The 14,829-nt window shown below is 36.3% G+C and overlaps 2 protein-coding genes across 3 annotated transcripts; one reads left to right on the top strand and one right to left on the bottom strand.

Moving 5' to 3' along the window:
• The first annotated feature begins 637 nt into the window (after positions 1 to 637).
• Positions 638 to 2,110, top strand: LOC116306581 (uncharacterized). The gene has a single exon (XM_031716657.2). It carries the CDS (start codon positions 745 to 747, stop codon positions 1,489 to 1,491), a length of 747 nt encoding a protein of 248 aa, XP_031572517.1. The 5' UTR covers positions 638 to 744; the 3' UTR covers positions 1,492 to 2,110.
• Positions 2,111 to 2,115: 5 nt separating this feature from the next.
• On the bottom strand, positions 2,116 to 14,733 carry LOC116306576 (DNA repair protein Ku70). 2 transcript variants are annotated; one of them, XM_031716650.2, is made up of 23 exons: positions 14,333 to 14,733; positions 14,014 to 14,106; positions 13,415 to 13,516; positions 12,780 to 12,854; positions 12,174 to 12,218; positions 11,803 to 11,857; positions 11,388 to 11,517; positions 10,992 to 11,070; positions 10,542 to 10,565; positions 9,852 to 9,935; positions 9,252 to 9,325; positions 8,461 to 8,544; positions 8,018 to 8,114; positions 7,411 to 7,473; positions 6,885 to 6,936; positions 6,488 to 6,576; positions 5,861 to 5,989; positions 5,350 to 5,461; positions 4,266 to 4,349; positions 4,101 to 4,178; positions 3,735 to 3,847; positions 3,436 to 3,516; positions 2,116 to 2,753 (listed from the first exon to the last, which is right to left on the bottom strand). In XM_031716650.2, the coding sequence occupies exons 1-23, from the start codon at positions 14,456 to 14,458 to the stop codon at positions 2,640 to 2,642; spliced, it is 1,983 nt and encodes a 660-aa protein (XP_031572510.1). In that variant the 5' UTR covers positions 14,459 to 14,733; the 3' UTR covers positions 2,116 to 2,639. The 2 variants fall into 2 exon arrangements, with proteins under 2 accessions (XP_031572510.1, XP_031572512.1); XM_031716652.2 differs by having other exon boundaries at positions 11,388 to 11,460; positions 14,333 to 14,732.
• Between the last annotated feature and the right edge of the window lie 96 nt (positions 14,734 to 14,829).

Here is a 14,829-nt window from a genome sequence, read left to right as displayed (position 1 = left end):
GTAACCCATCCCCATCCCTCCCCCTAAAAATCCTGGATCCCACCCCACTCCATACGTGGGGAATAAAAATAAACAGCTTAATAATATCCCACAAGTAAAATACACACCGTATTAACCTCGTGAGATAGCATGATTGTGCTTGGCGTCAGAGCTTGCGACTGAGTGTGGGTGATTTGTGCTTTGATTTTAAGCTTTATGTGACTTTCTCAGCGAGGGTCTTATTCAGCTCAAATACCTGGCATTCTTTATTATTATTTTACGTTGAAAGAACGATGCTAAGCGAATGTTAAGGGGAGATGTAGTCCGGTTAGGGTTGCACTTGGGTTCGAATGGAGACACCGATCGATGACTGGGATTTAGTACAGTGTTAGACGGGAGCGGAAGTAGGCTTGAGACGAAGGACTTAAAATGGGGTGCAAAAAAACTGATACTAAAATAAAATCATTAGTCAAAATTCATTATTTATATGGATTAATATTCTTTTCACAATGTTAAGTTGTCTTTCACTCTTATTTTCTAGAGTTTTACTGCTTTCATATATATTTTTCTTTCTCGTTCATTTTGCACTTCCTCTTATGACACGCCGCAAGGGGGAAAACCACAGGGTGACCAATCTGCAACCATAGTGACACTGAAATGTTGCCATAAACAGTCTATCCGGTTGAGAAGTGAAGCGAAAAGAGATGGAAAATAGTGTCTTACTAGCCGTTAAAGACCTCAAAAAACTAGTATTTGTGATCTATAATGGCCTTTAAACCTCGAAGTAGAACAACATTCGGGATTCCCCCGAAAAAACCGGCATCAGAAGTTTGTTTAGATACGAGAAGTTTCGTCCGACAAGCTCCTTTAAAACTCCGCGATAAACCTTGTAGTACAGTACAACAACGATTATGGATGGATATAACAAATCTAGACACAACAAACCTTGAGAAGACAGACGAAGAATATGACAGTAATATGTGGAAAAACTTGAAATTTGTACGATCGAATGTTAGCGCTGGGAGTTTGGCTCGAACGACTTCTAGGGCAAGTTCAAAGAAGGCTGAATTACCACGAGCTGTTGAGCCAAAGGTTGAAGAAGATAAACGAATACGAGGAATGGTAGCAGACATTTACCCGCTTAGGATCCCTAAAGCTTCAACCATTGGGGATAACACTTACAATAAGTTTCTCAACGAGGCTAAATTAAGAGACAAAAAGCGCAACACCATTGAACGACAATTTGGAAGAACACAAGAGTTTCAAGGAAAGGTGTTACGAATTAAGAGCGAGTGTAGAGCACCGCCTATTAATGTAGAAGGCGAGATAATTCCACCAGATGACTTTAAAAAATACCCTCAGATGGTAATGGAGGAGGATTCCTGGTTTTATCAGAAGCCTTTGTCTTACGTGGCTCAAACCTCTAGACCTTACACTGGGTCCCCTAGCTCAGTCTTTAGGTATGGTACACCATGGAAACGGGGGCTCACAGGGAAAGGCTCCTATCCTTGACAATGATCTATTGCCGGTGTAGAATATGAGGCAATTTTTGTAGTAATTATTTATTGTTTCCATGTTGCTGATAATCTAGACAGCAGCTAGCTGGCTATATAGTTGACATTTTGGCTTGTCAGTCAGATTTTCAATAGTCCAAGCTAATATTGATTGACAGAAGCCAATAACTCATCTTGAGTTTGAGCCGACATAGTTTCCTGGTTGTGATGGAATGTTTGGAATGCTGAGGGAAGACCTTTCCCCTGACATGACTGAAAGGTCAACTTTTAGAAGAGTAGGGAGATCTACTTTGCAGTATTGTGTGGGTGCCAATCAATATTTAGGAGGCCCTCGTCAACTCTAGTGAAAGTCAGAAGAAAAAGACATGACAGCCATTTTAGAGCAGAATACGAAAATGTACATAAGAGGAGGGGTAGTTTATGGGAAAACAATCAAATTATTAGGTTAGGATTGATATTTTATTTTTATGAAGTGTGAATGAGATTTATAAATGAGTACTCTATTTTGGTATTGAAAAACTTTCTAACTTACTTACAATGAGAGTTTTACAGATGCAGTGAAATATGTTTAATAATAATTTCCAAACATGTGGTAGAAGAATAAACATTTTTCAACACTTCCTTTCACTTATTTACACTTTTAATACAGTAGCATTTTTCCACAGATGATGTAACAATATTATTGTGCATAATAGGATTGAAATGCAGAAAAGCCAAGCCCAGCACACATGTTAACATGCTGCATGCTAATATGCTGTAACAATGTTTTGTAGTATTGTTGTCTCCAACATTCACAGAAGTGTTTTTTCGACTGATATAGCCTGCGTAGCAGCGCTCTAAGGGATTAGGATCGAAGCCTTTATTTGAAATGCTTGTTTGTATTTCAATCCCACAAGGCTATGCAACATCTACTAGTAGTAACCATGAAACCAATATATATTTCCCAATGGTGAAATGGACATTGACTATGGATTTTGTTTTCCAGATGAATGAAAACATGGTTTTTATTGGGATCTAATAATTCATATTCTGCTTTGTTTTTTATAAAATAACATCTAGTTCGGTACATATAAATGGTGTCTCTATTCGATAATTCTACAAAGTATTGTAAGAGCAAGAAAATTCTATACTACATTATTTTATGAATTAGATTCCAAAGTGTTCATTGATTGCATCTATCAGCTCAGCTTTCTTTGTTCCTGATTTAATACCGGCTTGTCTGACAAAATCTTTTAAAACTGGAACTGTAAGCTTGGAAAGCTGCAGAATAAGAGGAAAGATTTTTGATTCATCATTATCAAAAAAGGCATCTTGCGGCAAGTGTAAATAAATAAGAAAAATACTAAGGATTTAGCAATGGCATTTCCACAGAGCATCTTTTCATATACTGAAATTCCAATTGGAATTGCCCTACGACACTATGACATCACAGCATGATTAAAGTGGGGGACAGGATTATAAAAACAATAAAAATTGTGACTAAATCTTCTTTCTCTTCCAAAGTTTGGTTTCAATTATTGTCTAGTTTCCATAGACATGTCGTTTCCATATATGTTATGTGTTGATGTTTATCCCTGAGTTTTAATAATCATATTTGTTGTCATTCATTCCTCCCTTCTTGTTTTGTAAATGCAATTTTATGGTGTTGTTTTCTTTGTGTTGTCATTCTGTCCCCCTCTAGTGACCATAGTCCCTAGCGTTAAAACGATAAACTGTTTTCATCTGACATCATAGTGTGTAAGGGCAATTTAGAAGTTGATTTTTGCTGAGGGATGAGAACCAGAGAAAGAAGAAAAAAAGTCAAAGGAAAAATAGAAAAGAGAGAGTGAGCAGATGGAATGTTGGGGGAAAGGGAACCAAGGGGGGATAATGAAGGAAAGAAGGGAATCGACCAACAAATGATGAAAAGAAAGGAAGGAAAAAAACCTTTTAATCAACTTACCCTTCCCTTCATAGCTTCTTCTTTAATATCCACAGATAAGCCTTCTACCTTTGCTTTCTTTGCTGTACCTTCACCTGGTGCCTGTGAACAAAACGTAAGAGGAAAATGTTATGTTCCTGCTTTCTTCATAATGAACTCATAATTAAAATGAAATTAGGAATTCGTTTTCAATGGAGGAATGAAAATTTACCAAATCCACAGAAAATTCTCAAAAGAACCAAGATTTTTTTTCCCATGACAAATTTTAAAATATTGTCTAACATGAGAAGTTTTTATATAATATCTAAATGAAGCGAGACCTTTCGTTTAGTGGCTGGTTTAGCATCAGGGTTATAGCCATCTGGGAATACTAGGTCCTTGAATTCCTGCATCAGAGTGCCTGCCCTCCTGTCCAACCGTTCAACATCAGGCTCTGAAAAAGAATCACAAAAACCAGAAATGCATGGGGGATGTACATTATTCTTCATGACAAAAGCAAAAACAAAAAAATTTTTTTATTAGTGATTTTCTCTACAGGTTTTGTCCAAGATTGTAGTTGGCAAACAAGACATCAAACTTCACTGGCTACACTTCAATCATAATGGTAGCAATATGGAAATTTAACTTCGCTTACTACCTGCTAGTCATGTTATCATGAAATGTTTTCTTTAATAGGAATAACTTACCAGTAAGATCGTCAACTTCCTCTGGTGAGTCTCTATCAAGAGCCAGTGCCTCTAAGTGGTTGTAGTGTTTCTGGAGAGCTGCAAGTAGTATTGAGATATGGTTTGATTATTTTATGGGGTAGATGGATATCTCTCTACATGCATACTACTTCATGATCAACTTACATGGGTTTTCAAAGTCAGTAGATCTGAATGTAAATGTTAGTTTCTTGATTATTTCTTTCGCTTTGTTGACTTGTTCTGTAGTGGCTGCAAGAACAAATATAGAAATATAAGTGGAAGCTAAGCCACCTATTAAAAATGTTGGGGAAGAGAGGGTGGTGCCTATACCTCTGGGGTCTCAGGTTCAATAGGCCCTTTGCAGCTAAGCAATCACGTGCTGATTAATTCACTGAGAGCAAATGAATGAACATTTTGATTCCCATGGGTGAAATTTACTGGACTGCAAACACACTTTCTACAACCTGTTTCGAGAGATCGTAATAAAACTACATTTCGTAACACACTGGATACACATCGTTTCATCCAGTTCTTTACAAGTAGCTAAAAAGAATCACCAATTTAATATAAAAACAAAAATTTTGCATTCCAGTACAGACACGTGACCGTTAACTGCAAAGGGCCTATTCCTGGACTTCCTCAGTGGCACCATACATGTAAGTGTTGAGTAGATTTTGTAAGGGTGTTTCTCTGGGTTCTCTGGTTTTCTCTGCTCAGACTTACAATAGATTAGTTGAGAGGTTTTTTTCAGGATTTAATCTGTGATTGGGCCATGCCCCGACTTAGCTCAGCCCAGAGGTTATTTTAGGGTTTAATCTGCGAGTTAGCCATGCCCTGACTTAGCTTAGCCCAGAGGTTATTTTAGGGTTTAATCTGTGAGTTAGCCATGCCCTGACTTAGATCAGCCCAGAGGTTGTTTCAGGGTTCAATCTGTTAGTTAGCCATGCTCTGACTTAGATCGGCCCAGAGGTTGTTTCAGGGTCCGATCTGTGAGTTAGCCATGCCCTGACTTAGATCAGCCCAGAGGTTGTTTCAGGGTTTGATCTGTGAGTTAGCTATTCCCTGACTTAGATCAGCCCAGAGGTTGTTTCAGGTTTCAATCTGTGAGTTAGTCGTGCCCTGACTTTGATCAGTCTAGATTTGCATTCTGATTGGCTGCTACCAAAGCCGCAATCTTGGTTGAATTTAACAAACCAACATGAATGTCATGTCTTTTGCTATTTCATTCCTGATTCCATGATACACATACCTTTTGGCATTTTGGGGTACTGCAACTTTCTCATGTCATCGACATAAGGCAAGAAGATGACATGGAATCCAGGGGGCGTGATCTGCACTTTATGATCATTAAACTCTTCTTTCTGGCAGATAGCAAATAAATTAGTTTTAATAATAAAAACGAAAGGAAGTTCTAAGATTAATAAGGCCAACAAAGGGCAAGAAAGAAAAAATGAAAAAAAAAAGAAAAATTACTCATTGACAAATAAATTATTTTTGAATAAATTGCAATTTCTCTCAATGTTTCCCAAGTACACACCACACCATGTCATTCTCTTGAGAATAAGATTCTTTGTTTGAGTTGTAATAATCAAGTTTCATGTGTTGTGTCATGTGCAACTATTCAACAAAGTAGTGGGATACGCTTTGAAATAATCGACACATGGTCTGTAATAGGAAAACTTTACATGACGACTAATAAAGTCAATTAATTAAAGAATGGATAATAAATGAATGGATCAATAGAGATATTTGTTACAAACCTGGGGAAGAAGGGCAACAAAGGATGGTGCAGAAACAGCTCTTGGAATGTATCTACAAATAGGAATAACTTCTTTCTCCAATGATTTTTTCAGAAGAGCTGAGAACAGAGTTGTACTACCAGACACTGACTAAAAAAACAAAAAAAAAAGAAAAAAAAAAAGAGAAAAATGAAGAAAAAAAATATGCAAGAAAAATACCCAAGTTATTTTCTTCTAGTCTGGTATCCTAAAATCCTGTGTTTTGAATAGCTGTTGAGCAGGTGGTATTTTCTATCTCTAACTGCATTTTGGTATCCTGGGATTAATTACGGATTGCCCAACAAAAACAAAAACGCAAAACAAGACAAAGAATAAATGGAAAAGAAAGGTCATTTACTGTCCATCCTATAGAGCCCTTGCTGTCCGTCAGAATGCAGCTCAATCTGGAGGAAATAACAATAAGTTTCCAATTTTCTGGATATTATTCCTGCTTCTACGTCACATGCAAGGGATCTATAGTTGGTCGAAATAGGAAAAAAAACTGTGTCATTGGCCTTTATTTAAGAGTACCTTAGACAAAGGTTTTCTCTATCCTGACCTTGTGGCTGGTAAATGACCTCTATACCTTTTAGTTCCAATAGTTTTTACCTTTTCATCAGGATGTATGAAGTGTGATGACTTAATGTGATAAAGACGCTTGAGAGATTTCTTAGGCTTGAATCCCATCAGCAGTAAACCTAGAAGAAATAAAATTGATCCTATTTTATTAATCATTGAATAATACCAGTAATTATGACATGTCATAATTTGACCACTTTATTCTAGGTGATTGGTCAGATGGAGGGATGGAAGAGGGGAGGAAGGAATGGACGGACGGATGGACAGATAGTCGGAGGTATGGATGGATGAATAGATGGGTGAATGTTTGGATGGATGGAGGGAGGGAGGAAGGAATGGATGGATGGATGGACAGACAGACAGACAGACAGATACATGCATTATTTTTGGAGGAGTTAAAAAATATCAAGGTATGTTACTAAATTACCTGGATTTCCAAAGTTTTTCATAGCTGCTACTTCTTCTTTTTCAAATATTACCTAAAGTTAGAAAAAAGATTTTCAAAATGATAAAATAGCAAGTCGACTTCCTTAACAAACTGCAATCTACCCATTTTTTTCAGATGAGGGCATAAGTAAACAATCATCCCTCAAATCAATGTCAATAAATGGGTTATTGACCAACATCACACTATTACACTAGTGATATCCTTGTTGTTACCCAACCCTACAGATAACCAACAACCTAATGATTTTTCTAGCTAATTGTGTAGTTCAGACGTACTGGTTGTTACAATAATAGCCTGTGCTTTAAAATAAGGAACAAACTAAATGTACAATGTAATACTGATTATATATATATGTATTTATCACAAGAATGATTCAAAATGTACATTGTAATTTTATTTATATATATTACGGCACTAAATAAACATCTTGTATTGTATTGTATTGGGGGTGATATTGTTTGTAAACCTGTACAGAGAATGTAAAACAAGTTTTTATGAAGGGTACCTTTTCTCCTCCAAACATTTGGTAGTATTTAATGTCTGTCGGCATAAGTTCAGAACCAGTATCCTGTATAACAAAGAGAATTATTGAAATCTTTTATTTTTATATTGATTTCTTTTCACTTAATCGTATGTTTGGATGGATGGATGGATGGATGGACTGATGGATGAAGGACCCTCAAATGAACAAACAAATAAATGACTGAGTGAATGAATGAATGCTAACATTTGAGGTAAATAAACACCACTAAGGATTAATAAAGGAACAAAAGAATGGCTGATTAAATGCAAGAATGAAAGAAAGAATGAAAAATAGAATTACCAATTGAATAAATGAATGAACAAACAGATAAAAGAATCACTTATTGAATTAACAAATAATGAAAGACAAATAAACTTGTTTTCACGACCATCATTTCTTTGGGCTGCTCTTCTGCAAGGTTAGCTGCACACCCACTACCACCAACTTCACTATTAACAACAGACCTGCAATGCTGAACTCACATGTTGATTTTTACAGAGGGAGGAAAAACGAAGAACCCAGATAAACCCCCCAGGAGAGAATCAGGTGTTAATATCAGTACTATTGATGCCAGACTTTGATATTTTACCTTGCAAATGTATTTTGTGTGTGTCTTTATTTCTTCATTCGTGCGGCTGTTGAGATTTACGGTGCTTGACTTTGTAGCTGGGCGGCACAAGTTGAATCTTATCATCATAAGAAGTTAACTATTATTTTAATACTGGTAAAACTGTGCATAGAACGAAGAAGACTGCACATGAATGGAATCAGCACATGCTTCATCCTATTAATACGGCACATTTCTGAACCAATCAGAGAACACATAGTGAGATTTTATACAGTGAACTCTTGCATTGTGGACACCCTGATATTATGGACTGCTTGCTCTTGCCGAGAGCAAAATCCCCGCCCCAAAATAATGCTAAAAAAAATTGTCCGATAAATTTTTCTTGCTATTGCGGATGCTATTATGGACACAAAGTGACAGTGTGGAGGGTGTCTGCCGTAACAAGAGGTAATAATGATACGTACACACTAATACCCATATCAACACCATCAGCGAGAGTAAAAGGGATGCTGGCCAAAGGTCTCTTCTTGTGTTCTTTCTTCTGCACCCTAAGAAAATGAAATAAATGAATGACAACCTGACTGAATTCACCTTTTTGGCGCCAGTTTGGATTGTGTTACGGTCACTAAAAAATTCGGACATCGTTCTCAGATTTCCATACAAAATCACTAACTTTAAAAAGAAAATTTAGAAAGATTTCTTTAGTTAGCTATCTTAACAGCAGTAAGAAAAGCTTCAATCAAGCTAGAAAAATGATCATTTACTTGTATTTAGAGAACTAACTAAACATTAACCAAGTAAATAGTTCATTTAGAGTCAGTACAGTACATTTGTATGGCAATTTGAGAACAATGTCCAAACTTTTTGGTGATTGTAACACAATCTAAAACAATTTATACCCCGTGAAAGCTAGCGCCGAAAAGGTGAATTGATTAACAGGTTGACTTAAAGAGGCCTGAAATGGTTTTATTGAGCACCTGTGCATGCGTGCTATGATTTTCACTTATGTCTTAAGAAGCTATACTGGCAAAATATTTAAAAACAATTATGCAATTAAGAATTCTTAAATAATGCAAAAACCTATATCAAAAGTTCTGTCTGAATGTACTCAATAAACCATTCCAAGACTTCTTAATGATTGATTTAAGGATGTGACTAATGAAAGAGTCAAGATCCCCCTCCCCCCGACACACCCACATAATTGACCAACCTCAGCCACCCCCATTTTGCTAGTTTTTTCATAAGGGGGGATTACCTTGAAAGTAATTCATCAAATTTCTCTGATGGATCAGGCAGTTGTATATCTTCATCATCATCAGAAATTATATCCTAATAGTAATAGAAAAATTAATTATGACAAGCAGTTACTAGTTGAGACTGTGTTGTGTGTTAAGTGGATTAGAAGGAAACCTAAACACAATGCAAAAAAGTTTGTAAGGCCTAGGGCAAACATCGAACTTTCCATGCACCGAACTTAATTACATCAAAGAATGCCGCTTCATTATCACCTGATATCCATTGTTTTTAATGAGTTCGGTGCATGGAAAGTTAGACGTTTGCCCTAGGCCTTACTGTACTGAAATTTTGAACAAAGTCATTAGTCCTACATCAGAGTAAGAGTTAGGAGTAATAAGATAAGAAAAAAAAGATAAACTTATTAAATATTATAAACATTGGTAATACTGAAAATAGACCTCTTTCCCATTCAGATCACATGTCATTACCTTGAGTATCATTTCTTTGTTTAACGCTTGCACACATGAATTTGGATACAACTCAAAAAAAGAATCTAATTCTCAAGAGAATGACATGATAGAAAAACATTACGCTCCAAGCTAAAAAGGTCTGTTATTACCTGGTAGAATAGTTGAGGGTCAAATGATCCCCCAGGGGGGAGGATGTGCATTAGTTCTATGTTGATACCAATTTCTGATAGGTCCTAGAAAAAAAAAAGATGTCAGGTAGTCTTGACATAATAGAGACCTTTAGCATCGTGTTTGCCACTAACCACTAGGAATCAAGCCCCGAAAAACACCTGCAAACACCGAGAAACACTTGGCATCAATGAAATTTAATATGGGCACTCTTCCAACGACAACTTCGTTATGACGCCTTGATAAATGTTGAAAGTTTGACGGAAAACACCTGACATCGAACTGCAGTTTGAGGTTTGTGGGACTAGTAAGAATGTTAAAGGCTAAAGGTCTCTAATACCTTGTGGACACTTGACTTACACCACCATCATCATCATTATCACCACCTTCATCATACTCTTAATCAGTCACTACCACCACTTCTGCCACCATCATTAGCGCTATATTATAACATAATCACCATCATCATCACCACCACCACCAACACATCATTATCACTATCACCATTATCACCATCATCACCATCATCATACTCTTAATCAGTCAGTACCACCACTTCTGCCACCATATTTAGCACTTTCTCACCATCATCATCTCGGTCATTATTAACATAATCACCATCATCATCATGATCATCACTATCAACATCACCATCACAGTTCAATACATACCCTTGCCTTAGTTCTTGCCAGGTTCTAAAAATGTAAAAATTAGATAAACAGTTAAATATTATAAACACATGAAAGCCATGCATAGGCCCTTCTCTCCTAGATTTTTCCCATAAGAGGCAAAAGTAAAAAAGCAGTAAAATACCAGTACTAAGATCGGCTGTATATTACCATATGTACCAGTTCATCCTCAACCACCATTTTTTTGCCAATTATATAACAAGGGATGATTACAAGAACCAAAGACATAATAGTGACTCACGCAAAAATTCTTTGATGTAAATATACATATCCATGGGAGGCACGGGGGTAGTTATGTTATTTAAAAGTTTTACCAAAGGAAGGTTATCTCATTATTTGAACAGTCTTCACTTTGAAATTGGATTTTTAGACTTTCCCTTCTATTATCACATTTTTTGACAATTTGTTGATCACAAAGTACATGTACTGTACCTGTAGTTGTTTATCATCTGAATGAGGATTATCATTGTCTGTAAACAACATCATTCTTTTATAACCAGACTTTTGAGTACTAGAGAGAACAAAATGTGGTTACTGCTGTGGCATAAGAATAATGAAAAAGGGGAAAATTATGGGAAAGAAATGAGATGAAAACAAAATGATTTTTTTTTGTTGACATTTTTTTAATGAGATACAAATTAAGAGCACAAGAATGAAGGGAAAAACTGTGAGGGGAGGGGATGGGAAAAAATAAGTGAAACGAAATTAGAAAAATAGGAATGAAAGAACATTTTTCTCTTACAAACTAGATTGAAAATGTGGTTTTAAAACAGAGAATTATAACATTAACGATGACTAGTTTTGTTCTCAATGATTCAACTCTCTTACCTTTGTGAAAACATATTTGAACAAGTCCACAGAACATCATGAAGAGAGTTTTCAAAAACATCACATGAGTTATCTGTTAATGAAATCATTCTGCCAGAGTTATGTTCTGCCAGAGTTATGTTCATCAGCCCTGAATTTGGAATTCAAGAGTTCATTTTTATGGAGGGGGAAAAAGCCAGACACACAAAGCAAAGGACTCCCAACCACAACAAGAAGAGGCAGCACACACCACCCATGGACCTTCAACACAGGGCAAACACATAGCACCATTTTAATCCCATGGTGAATAATAACCTTTGTTTAAACCCACTCAATCATGTCCTGAAACTCTTATTGAATGTGAGACCAAGCAAGGGAAAATCTATTCTTCCAGTAAAATTTGGGCCACACGTCTAAAAACAAAATCAATTATTACCTTCTAATAGTTTCTCCAAGTCAAGGATTCTTTGAGCATCAGGTTGGTCCAGTTCCTAAAAATAAAATGCAAAATGACATTTTTCCTTCTTTCTTCCTTTCTTTCCTTCCCTCCTATAACGTATTGAGCTATAACCAATAAGCTATCTAACTACAATTTGGAATATTCTGCATACAAAACTGTGTTCCTTGATTACCTACGCATTTACTCATGGTCGCCTAATATTCACATATTATAAGTATTCACAACTTCAAAAATACTTCAAAAAATTTGAAATCCCACGGACCTGTAAAGAAACATGTGAATATTCTACATGTACAAAACAGAGGCTAATCCTGAGTAATAGAGAATTTGAACCTGGACAGACTTACCTGATATATATGTTTATTAGTATCATCCTTGCCTTTGTTGCTTTTCTAAAGGAAATATTATAAAAAATGTTGAGAGAATTAGTATAGGTAATAGGACTACATGCTGGCCAATTTGAAAATAATTGGATGAAAAAAATTTCGAGTACTAACAAAATTGGAAGAGGCTGATAGGCCCAGTCCAATCTGGCAGTCAGAGGAATTTTTGGAATTCAATTATTTTCAAATTGGACAGACATGTAGTCCTATTGCAGATTAATTATATCATCCCAAACTACTATACAAGACTGATTCCAGAAGTCATAGTTTTCCCTTGAAAGAATGCAAATGGAAACGATCCAAAATAATGTTTAATTTGGACAGGAAAGAGAATTTGAAAATAATACAATAGTTGCTTACATGGGATTATAGAGCGATGATACAATTATGATTTGGAATTGTTACTTTTAATGCTTTAGTCAAAATACAAAAGTTTTGACCCTCTACTAAAGTTTAAACTTTTACTGATGCATACTGATGACTCTCCCCTTTGAAGCCCCAGCTTTTCCCCTTCCCCTCCCCCTTAGTAAAAATTGTACCTTTCCTTCAAGTACACATTAATTTACTCACAGTTGAGAAGAAAACAATTCCAATCAAATCTCTGTCACTGCTTATGATCTTGCTTTTCATTATATTGATGGCACACTGAAAAACAAATGAGAATGCTATTGTTGAACTAAGCTGAGCATTGAAACTATTTGTGTTAGAAAAAGGGAGAAAATTGGACTTTTTAATACTATATTTTTACTACTTTGACCAGTCACCATTTATTTCCTCACAAGTTTCAAGCATGCTATTCAAGCTATATGAAAATCTGCCTAATTACTCAGGTTTCATGTCCCAAGGTGACAAATGCTGTTTTTTTATTTTTTTATTTTGTGATACTGTCACAATTTGTTATCTGGGGCCAGTTGTATGAAGGGTTAATAGCACTACCTGACTGATAAATCCTTATCCAGTGGATAAGTTGATGCTGTTATCCAATAGATTTATCCAATGGATAAAGATTTATCTATCAGATATTGCTATCCATCCTTCATACAACCAGACCCTGGGCTCTATTGACATACTATTATCTTCTTTCCTGAAAGGTGTCGTAGGAGAAATATGTATCTTTCATAGTACTTTTGCAAATTTCGCAACAAGAAGCCTGAGTGGATGCAGTCATGCATCTAGTAGAGCTCATGAACAGAATTTATATTTACCTTTATAGATAACTGAAAATGAGATTCCTCACCAACCACCCTGTACATTGATGGTGAACAATCAATGGCTAATATCAGGTTATCTTTGCTGGCACCAAAAACCTACATCGGAAGAAATGCAAAAAGCTTTGATTGAAACATCATAGGAATTGTGTAGCGGTTTTCAGAATTTCCTCTTTATTTCCAACTTTTTCGAGATTCTTAATTATTTCAAGACCCCCTTTTTTTCTCACCCCAACCCACGCCCTCCCAGGGGGTACTCCCCTATATTCGCTATGTGGGTACGTGCTGCCAAACAGGGTATGGTTTTCAGCGATTCTACTCTGGAACAAAGTATATAAAATCGTGCTCGCTCTGGGACAGGGTATATGAAATCATGCTCTCTCCTCTCTGGAACAGGGTATCTATTTTCGCACTACTGGAAAAGGGTATGGTTTTCAGCGATCTTGCTCTGGAACAGGGTATGAATTTCAGCGATTTTACTCTGGAACAGGGTGAGGGTTCAGAGGGCTCAGTGGCACATCCCTACCCTAAACGGGCAAGAGTACCCCCCTGGCCTCCCCCCTTCCTTCCATAAGTATGAATGATCCCTTCCTTACCTCTCGTTGCGAAGTCTCAGCACTGTCTTCATCATCTTGGTCATCAAATAATCCATCTATACTTGCCCAAGCATTAACGTCTGACATCTTTACCTTCGATAAAGAAACCTCAATATCTTATTTTAGAAAAATTCATTAAATTTCCAAGGATAGAAAATGGATCTTCAAATGAGTTTGAATGCAGTTCAGCTTGTCGACTTGTCAAGTATATTGAACAAAATATCAATAAATTTTCGCCAAAAAATAAACAATACCAATTCAAGCAACAGCTGTTAATAACAATGAATTAATATGTGATATAATTGAACTAATTGCATACCTTTAAAGGGTTTATTTTCTGGAATAAAAGGAGAAATTCTTTCACAACATTGAAAAAAGCAAACTTGGTTCTTCCCGCGCTTGCTCCAGTCCTCGCTCTTACTCGTAACACAGGGAATCCAAGCATCGGTTTTTCTTATTTTTTTACTCTTTTGACGGTTCGAAAATAAATCCTCTAAAAACCTTATTTTTCATTTCGTGTACAGAAACTTTTAGCAATTATCCTCTGCTACATAGATTTCAATTTGACGTGTTTGTCTTTTCTCTGCACAGAATACTGACGACTCTCTTCGTTGCACTAAGAAAAATTTCTCATCATTTCAGACAGCCTGGTAGGACAGCCGGGCATGGATTAAATGCCCGGCAGTTTTCAATTTTCGATGTTTTCCCCTCAAAAGGTTTCCAAGCTACAGAATATATCGTATTAAAATTTTTGGACAAAGGTCTATTTTTATTTCCGGCGGAAGTAAAACTCCAAGCTCAAATTTCATTTCCGGC

Source organism: Actinia tenebrosa, unplaced genomic scaffold (assembly GCF_029948245.1).
Source record: "Actinia tenebrosa isolate PJP-AT-01 unplaced genomic scaffold, QUT_ActTen_1.0 PGA_scaffold10__47_contigs__length_13832649, whole genome shotgun sequence".
NCBI lineage: Eukaryota > Metazoa > Cnidaria > Anthozoa > Actiniaria > Actiniidae > Actinia > Actinia tenebrosa.
This window is presented reverse-complemented; position numbering and strand designations above follow the sequence as displayed.

Coding starts and splice junctions, on each gene's coding strand:
- LOC116306581 (XM_031716657.2), top strand. CDS start 745: ATGGCCTTTAAACCTCGAAGTAGAACAACATTCGGGATTCCCCCGAAA.
- LOC116306576 (XM_031716650.2), bottom strand. CDS start 14,458: ATGCTTGGATTCCCTGTGTTACGAGTAAGAGCGAGGACTGGAGCAAGC. Junction 13,517..14,013: donor CTGAGACTTCGCAACGAGAG/GTAAGGAAGGGA, acceptor CTTCCGATGTAG/GTTTTTGGTGCCAGCAAAGA. Junction 12,219..12,779: donor GAATTGTTTTCTTCTCAACT/GTGAGTAAATTA, acceptor TATTTCCTTTAG/AAAAGCAACAAAGGCAAGGA.